General features: G+C 47.6%; 1 protein-coding gene across 2 annotated transcripts in view; it reads left to right on the top strand.

Moving 5' to 3' along the window:
* The first annotated feature begins 696 nt into the window (after window positions 1-696).
* Window positions 697-11,559, top strand: part of MYO1A (myosin IA) — a 27,108-nt gene continuing 16,245 nt past the window's right edge. The window contains exons 1-10 of one of the 2 annotated variants that reach the window (XM_010839307.1): window positions 697-781; window positions 3,698-3,876; window positions 3,980-4,095; window positions 4,351-4,445; window positions 4,642-4,746; window positions 4,939-4,985; window positions 5,121-5,184; window positions 5,385-5,483; window positions 10,984-11,087; window positions 11,205-11,352. In XM_010839307.1, the coding sequence (XP_010837609.1) occupies window positions 3,763-3,876; window positions 3,980-4,095; window positions 4,351-4,445; window positions 4,642-4,746; window positions 4,939-4,985; window positions 5,121-5,184; window positions 5,385-5,483; window positions 10,984-11,087; window positions 11,205-11,352 (892 nt within the window). In that variant the 5' untranslated portion in view covers window positions 697-781; window positions 3,698-3,762. Of the gene's footprint in view, window positions 782-1,719; window positions 1,952-3,697; window positions 3,877-3,979; window positions 4,096-4,350; window positions 4,446-4,641; window positions 4,747-4,938; window positions 4,986-5,120; window positions 5,185-5,384; window positions 5,484-10,983; window positions 11,088-11,204; window positions 11,353-11,559 lie in introns of those variants that run through there. The other variant, XM_010839306.1, reaches the window with a different exon arrangement.

Genomic DNA, 11,559 nt, shown 5'->3' with positions numbered 1-11,559 from the left:
GCTCCAGTTGCTTCAGTTTTCCTGAGAAGCAGGAGGTCAGATCCTGCACCCCCCTGTGTCTCCTCCCCATCCCAAGAATGCTGACAGATCTTGTAATCCTAGCTGGGTCGGGTGTGTATTTTGTACCTTGTAAATTTAGACTGACCCACTTGTTTGCCAAGAACTTTCTGGGTTTTAGCACTCAAATACTCATGTCCAGAAAACTCATCTCAGATCCCCGACAAACCAGGGTGGTTGGTCACCCTAGCTGTGACATTCATGCCCTTGTTTCTAAGCCTGAGTTTCTCATTTTAGAGTCAATTCTCTCCTGGGAGCACAAAGTAGGCACTCAATAAACAAGTCCATGGGTGGACAGAAATGAACCTCATTGTAGGCAGCGGCAGATTCCTGGCCTGGAGAATACAAGGCCTGGGTTCTGATCTTGGCTCTGCCAGGTCTGCAGTGGTATGATCCTGGAAAAGTGGTTTCTCACTCTAGGTATGTTTCCTCCACTGCAAAATAGGGGATCCTTAGTCACTTCTGCCTCTGCTGTGATATAGCTCTACCCATCCATGGAATTATGTTCTGATGACACTTCCGCTCAGCTTTCTCTTTCTTTCTTGCCTCTTGCCATTTCCCCCCTTCAAATATATATAGTAGGTCAATAAATTATGTAAGGGGAGATTCATAATGGAATTGCTGATGGGCCAGGCTTACGCAGAGAGCCGTGAGAGCAAGAGAGTGTGGACTTTGAACCAAGCAGCTGTGGCTAGGAGTTGGAGAGTCAAGTTTCTATTTTCAGGTAAGTGTTTGTAATCCTGATTTGCTCTTTGTGCATTATTGGGAGGGAAGATGGTGGGGATAGGGAGCCTACTGTTTAGGAATTTTCCTGGGTGGATGAAGAGGTCCCGTGGCAAAGAGGATTTTATACGCTTTTTGTCTAGTGGAGGCAGTGATTTCCAGCTGAGCTAGTGCCCAGGAAACAGCACCCAGGCTGTTATTCAGTATTCTAACACAGAAGAAGGAGTACAGAGAGAAATACCAGAACTGGCCCAAGCTGGAATCTATGGCCAACTTAGGCTCAGGAAGCTGCCATTCTGTTTCTGATTCTGCCACATGCTGTCTGTGGAACTCAGGGCACGTTGTGTAACCTCTTTGAGCCTCTGTGTTTGTCTCTAATTTTCCTTTTTGGTGGAGTAATTCTGCATTGCCTACTTCACAGGGTGGGTTAATTCAGTGAGATGACACAGCTGGGAGTTCACTGAAACTGAATAAATGCAACGTTGGGTGTTATCCTTAACTTGGAGGCAAATGGAGAGAAACTTGGGGGTTTTGTCTGCTTTTTTGTTGGCTCTTGTCTATTCCTCCAATAGTGTCACCAATACGCCCTGGCTCCCAATAATATAAGAAGGGTAGGTATGAGGGAGGTACTATTTCTTTGGTCAGAAGACACCACAGCCTGACAAAATTCCTGATTTCAAGAGAGCCTTTCCTTGGCAATAAAGTCTGCTCCTTCTGCCCTCATTTCCAAATTTGGGGGGAAATGGAGCCAGAACTCCGCTTCAACCCCTCAGCTCAGGCCAGCCAGATACCCTTTCCTACCTAGAGGGGGCTTTCTCATGTGGCCAAGCATTTCCCTCTGGGGCTGCAGGCCTGTGAAGGGTTAAGCGAGCCACACCCTCAGCAGGAACAGCCTCGGACTTTGTGCTGAGCAGCCATCTCTGCCTTGCCTGGCTTGACTGGCACAGGGAGCCCTGGCTGGAGGAGGCAGGACAGAGGAAGGTCAGAATCGTGGACACGGGCTAGAGGAGGGCAGAATCTTTCCTGTCTTTCCCGACACCATGGACAGCTCCCACTAACAAGGACGCCTCTCCACCCTTGGGGCCTGGGACTCCTATGCCCCCTTCCTGTCACACTAGGATTTCATCTACCATTCTCTGATATTGAAGTTACACCCTGGTTCCAGCGTGGGGTGAGTCCTGCCTTAACCTGTTCCTCTTTTCATATCTTAGGATGCCCTATGTGGGAGCTTCTTCGCTGCCCCCCATCCTCCAACCAATCTTATTCTCGTTCCTTTCAAATCTAAATCCAAAGATGCCTTCTTCCCAGCCCTGCTTCTGCTTCTTACCTTGCCTGCCAAGTTATTTAAAATCTTAACTTTTTCTCAAATCTAGAAAATGTGGGGTGATGATAGTATCTGCTTCCTGGAGATATTCTAAGCAGCAAATGAATGAGTATGTGTAAAGTCTTTAGAGCCTGCCTGGGCCATAGTATTTACCACCTGATTGCTGTTGGCTGCGGTAATCAGTATTCTCATAGCTCCCTCAGTTGTGACTTTACAGGAAGTGATAAGTGCTCACTTTTCCTGGAGCTTGGAGAGGCAAAGTGGAGGGAGAAGGCAGCCTCTGTTCCCTTTCTGCTCCACCGTTCTTCTGGCTTTCCTCCCTTCCCCCACTCAGGTTCAGCGATGCAGGAGAGGAGGATATGGCTGTTTCATTCCTGTTAGGGAGTGGCATTGACCATTGTACTAATAGTTCTGTCCTGCACCAGGGCACCCCGCCTGCTCAGTCCCACAAGAAAGACTGAGGAGGATTGGGTTTCCTCCTTAGGGAGCACCTACCATATGCCACGGAGAAGGCAATGGCACCCCATTCCAGTACTCTTGCCTGGAAAATCCCATGGATGGAGGAGCCTGATAGGCTGTAGTCCATGGCATCGCTAAGAGTCGGACACGACTGAGCGACTTCACTTTCACTTTTCACTTTCATGCATTGGAGAAGGAAATGGCAACCCACTCCAGTGTTCTTGCCTGGAGAATCCCAGGGACAGGGGAGCCTAGTGGGCTTCCGTCTATGGGGTCGCACAGAGTCGGACACGACTCAAGTGACTTAGCAGCAGCAACCATATGCCTACTGTGTGGGGCCGAGCCCTTCCCCCTCTGCTCTTCCTTGCTCATCCCCACCAGTTACTAAAAAGCTAGATGTGTCTCTCTGGGGCAGAGTCCATGCCAGAAGCTTAAGGTCGTGGATGTAAACATTGGGGATTGAGATCGAAAAACGGGGACAGATGTGGAGGCACATCCAAAGTTCCCGACCACTGCTTGCTTGTTGGGGAAAACAAATCTCATTTTCATTTTCTTTGGGGCACTCCAGCCTTTAATGGAGGAGCTCCTGCCTCTGTCCTGGGGCTCATCACCTTGTCCAGGCCCCGGTTAAAAACTGAATCTCACTGTAACAGTGAGAGGGGAGGGAAAACTTTGGAGCAACTTTGGAAGTGAGTATGGGTGTGCCTGGTGAGGAAATGGGCTGTGAGAGGCAAGGAGTTGGGAGGGAGACGGGTCACAGAGTCAGGGAACCTGGACCTGGGCCAGGGCCTCAGTGCTGGAGGGAGGGAGCCTCCAGTGCCTGGCTGTGGCATGAACTTTGCTTCCCTTTCCTCCCCAGCCATCTCCCCTGCAGCACAAGGATGCTTCCCCAACTGCTACCTACTGGGGGCCTTCTTTACCCTGGTGGTTGGAGGCAGGTGGTCCTGCCTCACTCCCACCAACCCTAATTCAGGGAGCAGAGGATCCCTCCCACCTCTGGCTTCCCTGCAATCTCCACACTTAGCTTGGACTGGTCTGGAGGCCTCTTTCAGCTGGCCAGGGGCTCTCTCCAGGGCCAGTACTAGGGGGAGGGGAAGACTCTCTTAGGTCCTTCTGCCTTCCTCCCCTAAATAGTTACTGGCCGTGAAAGCTGATCGGATACCAGCAAACTGATCCCAGGACCAATAGCTCCTCTGGACATGACCCTTCTGGAAGGTTCCGTGGGGGTGGAGGACCTTGTGCTCCTGGAACCCCTGGAGCAGGAGTCTCTGATCAGGAACCTCCAGCTGCGCTATGAAAAGAAGGAGATTTATGTGAGTGCCCATGGGTGCCCCTGGCTGTGGATGTGTGGCCAGAGAGTTCTCGGGCCTTTCCCAGACCCACCCTGGCTCACTCTGTCATCTCCCACAACTCCAGACCTACATTGGGAACGTGTTGGTCTCAGTGAATCCCTACCAACAACTGCCCATCTATGACCTGGAGTTTGTTGCCAAATACCGGGACTATACCTTCTACGAGCTGAAGCCCCATATGTGAGTAGAGGGACCAAGGGAAGGTGACAGGGCCCAGCTCGTCATGATGAGACATCCTCATTTCCTCTATCCTTTCTCCTGAAGGAGGCTCTCCAGCTGTCCCTTCCTCCCTTGGCCTTTTGGAGGCCCCTTACTAGGCCTGTTGTTTGCCATGGTCTGGTCCAAGTGGGGAGGGCGAATGAGTCTGGGGATCGAGTGAAAGACGGTGTCTTGAACTGACCCCACACTAGTCATCACCCACTTCCTCCCTGCAAGCTATGCACTGGCAAATGTGGCATACCAGTCACTGAGGGACCGGGACCGAGACCAGTGTATCCTCATTACCGGCGAGAGTGGAGCTGGGAAGACGGGTGAGGCGCCGGGTGAGGGGGGCGGGGAAGCCATGGGGTTGCTGCTGGAACTGCCCCCTTGTCTCTCTCCAAGACAGAGCCAGTCCTGCCCCCAACCCCTGAAATTCCTTCCTGGGTTTTTCTGAGTGGTGTGAGGTGCTGCAATGAGGGAGATTAAGGGCAGCGGTGGGGATCCACACGGGGGTTTCTCTTGCAGAGGCTAGTAAGCTAGTGATGTCTTACGTGGCTGCTGTCTGTGGGAAAGGGGAGCAGGTGAACTCTGTGAAGGAGCAACTACTTCAGTCAAACCCGGTGCTGGAGGGTAAGGAGTCCAGTCTCTGTCCTCTCCACCCCACCGCCACCCTACCATCCCCCGTGTTCCCGAGATCACTGTTCGTGTTCAGCCTGAAAAATCTGAGACTGCCCTGATGGCTGGAGGACCTTCCCCCTTCCTGTCCCTGGGGTCCTTCTTCTGCCCTCAGCCACCTAACTCCTTCTCCGCGCATCTCCACAGCTTTTGGCAATGCCAAGACCATTCGCAATAACAACTCCTCTAGATTTGTGAGTGAACATCTCCTTGGCCTTGGACGAGAGGGTGTGGGGTCTTGAGAGGGAGGAACATGGCCCAGATGCCTCCTGGACAGGATGACAAGGAAAGGTAGAAGCCAAGTCTCTCTCTCTCTCTGCTCTCTGAAGGGAAAATACATGGATATTGAGTTTGACTTCAAGGGATCCCCCCTCGGTGGCGTCATCACAAACTGTACGTGTCTCCCGTCCCACTTACCCCCTCTCCCGCATGCCCCATGGTGTCCCTTTCTGCTAATCTACTGCTGTAGGAAGGAGGAAAGTTAGACTAACAGGCTTCCTAACCACTGGGAACACCAGGGATTAGGATGGAATTGGAGGGAAGTTGTAGTACCTCCCAGATCCTCAGAACATTATTTTCTTATTTTCGGTCAGATCTGCTTGAGAAATCCCGTGTGGTGAAGCAACTTGAAGGAGAAAGAAACTTCCACATCTTCTATCAGCTCCTGGCGGGAGCAGACGCACAGCTACTGAGTACGTGCCAGCACCCGACATGCAGCAGAACATCCTCAGCCTGCATTCAAGCCCCAGAACCCCTGGCCCCTCTGGATCCCTAAAGCCATCTTCCCTTGACTCTCAGGGCAGTCCTACCCTGATTCTTACCCACCCACTGTTGGGAACAAATCCCTTGACTTCTGTGTTCTCTTCCTTTTCTGGGGTTTTAGTCTAGGAATAAGCCTTCTTACCTCTTCACCACTCTTACTTCTCTGAACTGCCTTGATTCCTTTTTCCCCAATTCAGTTCAGTTACTCAGTAGTGCCTGACTCTTTGCCACCCCATGGACTGCAGCACTCCAGGTTTTCCTATCATTCCTTCACCAACTCCCAGAGCTTGCTCAAACTCATGTCCATGAAGTTGGTGATGCCATTCAACCATCCCATTCTCTGTCATCCCCTTTTCCTCCTGCCTTCGATCTTCAGCATCAGGGTCTTTTCTAGAGAATCAGTTCTTTGCAAGAGGTGGCCAAAGTATTGGAATTTCAGCTTCAGCATCAGTCCTTCCAAAGAATATGCAGGACTGATTTCCTTTAGGATTGACTGTTTTCATCTCCTTGAAGTCCAAGGTACTCTCAAGAGTGTTCTCCAACATCATAGTTCAAAAGCATCAATTCTTTGGCGCTCGGCTTTCTTTATAGTCCAACTCTCCCATCCATACATAACTGCTGGAAAAACCATAGCTTTAACTAGATGGACATTTGTTGGCAAAGTAATGTCTCTGCTTTTTAATATACTGTCTAGGTGGGTCATAGCTTTTCTTCCAAGGAGCAAGCATCTTTTTATTTCATGGCTGCAGTCACCATTCACAGTGATTTTAGAGCCCCCGAAAAGAAAGTCTCTCACTATTTCCATTGTTTCCCCATCTATTTGCCTTAAAGTGATGGGACTGGATGCCATGATCTTAGTTTTCTGAATGTTGAGTTTTAGGCCAACTTTTTCACTCTCCTCTTTCACTTTCATCAAGACACTCTTTAGTTCTTCACTTTCTGCCATAAGGATGGTGTCATCTATCTGAGGTTATTGACATTTCTCCCAGAAATCTTGATTCCAGCTTGTGCTTCATCCAGTCTGGCATTGTGCATGATGTACTCTGCATATAGTTAAATAAACAGGGTGACAATATACAGCTTTGATATACTCCTTTCCTGATTTGCAACCAGTCTGTTTTAATTGTTCTAACTGTTAGAACTGTTGCTCCTTGACCTGCAAACAGATTTCTCAGGAGTCAGGTAAGGTGGTCTGGTATTCCCATCTCTTGAAGAATTTTCTGCACTTTGTTGTGATCCACACAGTCAAAGGCTTTGGCTTAGAAAATAAAGCAGAAGTAGATGTTTTTCTGGAACTCTCTTGCTTTTCGATGATCCAGCAGATGTTGGCAATTTGATCTCTGGTTCCTCAGCCTTTTCTAAATTCAGCTTGAACATCTGGAAGTTCATGATTCACGTACTGCTGAAGCCTGGCTTGGAGAATTTTGGATGTTACTTTGCTAGCGTGTGAGATGAGTGCAATTGTGTGGTAGTTTGAATATTCTTTGGCATTGCCTTTGTTTGCAATTGGAGTGAAAACTGACCTTTTCCAGTCATGTGGCCACTGCTGAGTTTTCCAAATTTGCTGGCATATTGAGTGAAGCACTTTCACAGCATCGTCTTTTAAGATTTGAAATATTTGAACTGGAATTCCATCACCTCCACTAGCTTTGTTTGTAGTGATGCTTCCTAAGGCCCTCTTGACTTCACATTCCAGGATGTCTGCCTCTAGGTGAGTGATTACACCATCGTGGTTATCTGGGTCATGAAGATCTTTTTTGTATAGTTCTTCTGTGTATTCTTGCCACCTCTTAATATCTTCTGCTTCTGTTAGGTCCATATCATTTCTGTCCTTTATTGTGCCCATCTTTGCATGAAATGTTCCCTTGGTATCTCTAATTTTCTCAAAGAGATATCTAGTCTTCCCTATTCCATTGTTTTCCTCTACTGCTTTGCACTGATCACTGAGGAAGGCTTTCTGAGCTCTCCTTGCTATTGTTTGGAACTCTGCATTCAAAGGGGTATATCTTTCCTTTTCTCCTTTGCCTTTAGCATCTCTTCTTTTCTCAGTTATTTGTAAGGCCTCCTCAGAAAAGCATTTTGCCTTTTTGCATTTGTTTTTCTTGGGGGCGGTCTTGATCACTGCCTCCTATACAATGTCACGAACCTCCATTCATAGTTCTTCAGGGATTCTGTCTATCAGATCTAATCCTTTGAATCTATTTGTCACTTCCACTGCATAATCATAAGGGATTTTATTTAGGTCATACCTGAATGGTCTAGTGGTTTCCCCTACTTTCTTCAATATAAGTCTGAATTTGGCAATAAGAAGTTCATGATCTGAGCCACAGTCAGCTCCCAGTCTTGTTTTTGCTGACTGTATAGAGCTTCTCCATCTTTGGCTGCAAAGAATATAATCAATCTGATTTCGGTATTGACCATCTGGTGGTGTCCATGTGTAGAGTCTTCTCTTGTGTTGTTGGAAGAGGGTGTTTTTATGACCAGTGATTTCTCTTGGCAAAACTCTGTTAGCCTTTGCCCTGCTTCATTCTGTACTCCAAGGCCAAATTTGCTTGTTACTCCAGGTGTTTCTTGGCTTCCTAGTTTTGCATTCCAGTCCCCTATAATGAAAAGAACATCTTTTTTGGGTGTTAGTTCTAGAAAGTCTTCATAGAACCATTCAACTTCAGCTTCTTCAGCGTTACTGGGCATAGACTTGGATTACTGTGATATCAATGGTTTGCCTTGGAAACGAACAGAGGTCATTCTGTTGTTTTTGAGACTGAACCCAAGAACTGCATTTCAGACTCTTTTGTTGACTATGAGGGCTACTCCATTTCTTCTAAGAGATTCTTGCCCACAGTAGTAGATATAATGGTCATCTGAGTTAAATTCGCCCATTCCAGTCCATTTTAGTTCACTGATTCATAAAAATGTTAATGTTCACTCTTGCCATCTCCTGTTTGACCACTTCTAATTTACCTTGATTCATGGACCTAACATTTCAGATTTCTATGCAATATTCCTCTTTACAGCATTGGACTTTACTTCTATCACCAGTCACATCAACAACTGGGTGTTGTTTTTGTTTTGGGTCCATCTCTTCATTCTTTCTGGAGTTATTTCTCCACTCTTTTCCAGTAGCATATTGAGCACCTACCGACCTGGGGAGTTCATCTTTCAGTTTTTTATCTTTTTGGCTTTTCATACTATTCATGGGGTTCTCAAAGCAAGAATGCTGAAGTTGTTTGCCATTCCCTTATCCAGTGGACCACATTTTGTCAGAACACTCCACCATGTCCTGTCCTGGCTTCTTGGGTTGTGCTAGTGGTAAAGAACCCGCCTGCCAATGCAGGAGATGCAAAAGACAGAGGTTCAGTCCCTGTGTCAGGAAGATTCCCTGGAGAAGGAAATGAAAATCCACTCCAGTGTTCTTGCCTGGGAAATTGCATGGACAGAGGAGCCCAGCAGGCTACAATCCAAGGGGTCTGCAGAGAGTCAGACATGATTTAGCGACTAAATCTCCTCTTTTCCCCCAAGCTGGCTTCGAAAACAGAACACTTATTTCCATCTGCCATGCTTTTCTACCTTTAATTCAAGGGACTTTATCCATAGCTCAACAGGAGATTGGACAGGATGTTACAAGTATTCAAGGACTTCCAATGAGCTCTAGTTGAAGTTGTTTTGGGTCTATATCTGTCTCACTCATGATCTTGTCCTTGGTTTTTTCTTCTGTGGAGGTTCCATTCATTCATTCATCAAACACCTCTTGAACATCTACTATGCTTGAATATCCTGCTAGCTTCTAAGGATACAGAGTTGAGTAAGACATGGACCTTGTCCTTGAAGAAGTCTTCTTCTAGGGCTGGCACATATGTGAGCAGATACATCACAGTGCAGTGTGACTGTTGCCAATATGCTGTGCAGTTGGCTATAGGTGCAGAAGTCATGGAGCACCATGATTTTTCTTAGGGAAGAGACCGTCTCAGCCTGGTGCTGGCTGGGCCTTACTGCAGGGTCTGATGGGACTTTAAGCCCTGCCAGTTTCCTCTCTAAATCCCACCTCTGGCTGTGGGCACTGTGGATATCTGATGCCTAAGAACTTATGGCTTTGATTTCTTGTTATTCTGTGCTGGACTTGTGCCTGCCTCCTTTCACCCTCCTGGAGATCTCTATGGTTTAAGAACCCCCACAGGTATCATCTTCCCTCCTGGCTTAATAGTCTTGATTGTATTCAATTTGTATGAATCAGACACTGGAGTCTTGCTCTGGCTGATTCTTGCTCATTGGTTTGAGTCCAGATGGGGCCTCCCTTCCTGGTGTCATCATCCCAGGGCCTTTCTGACTCATTCTCCTTCCAGACACCCCTCTTTATCAGCCTCCTGTTTCAAAATTTTTGTCTCAGGGGAAGCTGCCATTAAACTCTACTTTGACAGTCACTCTCTAATTCTCAGATCTTTTGAGTAACAGATAACTGATACTATTCAAGCTCTATGATTAACTCATTCCTTCCCATCTCAGTGAATGGCTTTGTCCATTCCCTTGAATCATTTTTTATAAGAAAGTTTTGTATGCCAGTCAGGCATGCAGAATATGAAGATGAAAAACACAATCCCAACACACAAGCTGTTCATTGGTAAGAGGAACAGGAAAAAAAACCCAAAACCTAATCCACGAGATGTAGTCTAGGGTAGGGATGCACCATGTGGAACACAGGAGAGCCATTTGGCTCAGCCCCAATCTGAGAAAACCTTCCAAAATGGGGTCTGGTTTGGGGAATATAGTGTCTGCCACTTGGTTGGTGTTTTGTGAACAAATAATGAATGCCCCAACCTGGGCAATGGGCAATGTGTGAAGGCTGGGGGTGGGTGGGAGATAGGTGCTCACCCTTCTTTCCTCGCCTTTGTTCTCCCAGAACCACTGAGAACTGAACAGCATGGAAGGATTGCTTTTCTGGTTTTATTGTTTAGAACCCTGAGGGTGGAGAGAAGAGTAGAATGAGGGTTTTCTTTCATAAAAGTTGGGGAAAACCTCAAGAATTATGAACACCACTTCCCTCGTAGCTCAGCTAGTAAAGAATCCGCCTGCAATGCAGGAGACCCTGGTTTGATCCCTGGTGTGGGAAGATCCCCTGGAGAAGGGAAAGGCTACCCACTCCAGTATTCTGGCCTGGAGAATTCCATGGACTGTATAGTCCATGGGATTGTGAAGAGTTGGACATGACTGAGTGACTTTCACTTGCAAACCCTAGATACAACTTAAAAAAGTAGTAGTCTATAATCATAAGAATTAATGATCCCAACACAAAGACTACACAGGAAGAATCTAAAACAAAAATGGCTCCTCTGAATAAATGAATGAACCAACCTAGAGCAAGGTCCATGAGGGTCAAGGTTGGAGGACTCAGAGAGCCCATGTACTGACCCTTTTCCCTCATGCTGGTCCTTGCAGAGGCCCTGAAGCTTGAGCGGGACACAGGTGGCTATGCCTACCTGAACCCGGACACGTCCAGGGTGGATGGCATGGATGATGATGCCAACTTCAAGGTCCTCCAGGTGGGTACCCAGGATGAGCCATTAGGCCATGCCCTGAGTCCAGGCTCTGGCTTTGGGAAGGGAGGCAGGCATTGGACTGGCATGAAGTTCAGCTTCCGATTCTCCTTTCTTCCCTAGAGTGCGATGACTGTGATTGGCTTCTCTGACGAGGAGATTCGGCAGGTGCTAGAGGTAGCAGCCCTGGTGCTGAAGCTGGGGAACGTGGAACTGATCAACGAGTTCCAGGCCAATGGGGTGCCAGCAAGTGGCATCCGTGATGGGAGAGGTCTGTACCCAATCAGCTCCCTAAATCTCCTACTGCAATTTCTGTTCTCCCACCGTCTTCAGCATAATAGACTTCACTCTGACTAAGTCCCCCTCTGCCCGCTCAGAAGTTCCTCCCCAAACATACTCATTCAGAATATCCTGTGAGACACATTGGAATGAAGTTGGATGTTCCATAGACCTTGGTTCTGGGACTCTCTGAATTCTC

This window comes from Bison bison, unplaced genomic scaffold, assembly GCF_000754665.1.
Source record: "Bison bison bison isolate TAMUID 2011002044 unplaced genomic scaffold, Bison_UMD1.0 scf7180017864115, whole genome shotgun sequence".
In the NCBI taxonomy this organism is placed as follows: domain Eukaryota; kingdom Metazoa; phylum Chordata; class Mammalia; order Artiodactyla; family Bovidae; genus Bison; species Bison bison.
Note: the sequence above shows the minus strand (reverse complement) of the source record. Positions and strands in the feature narration are given on the sequence as shown.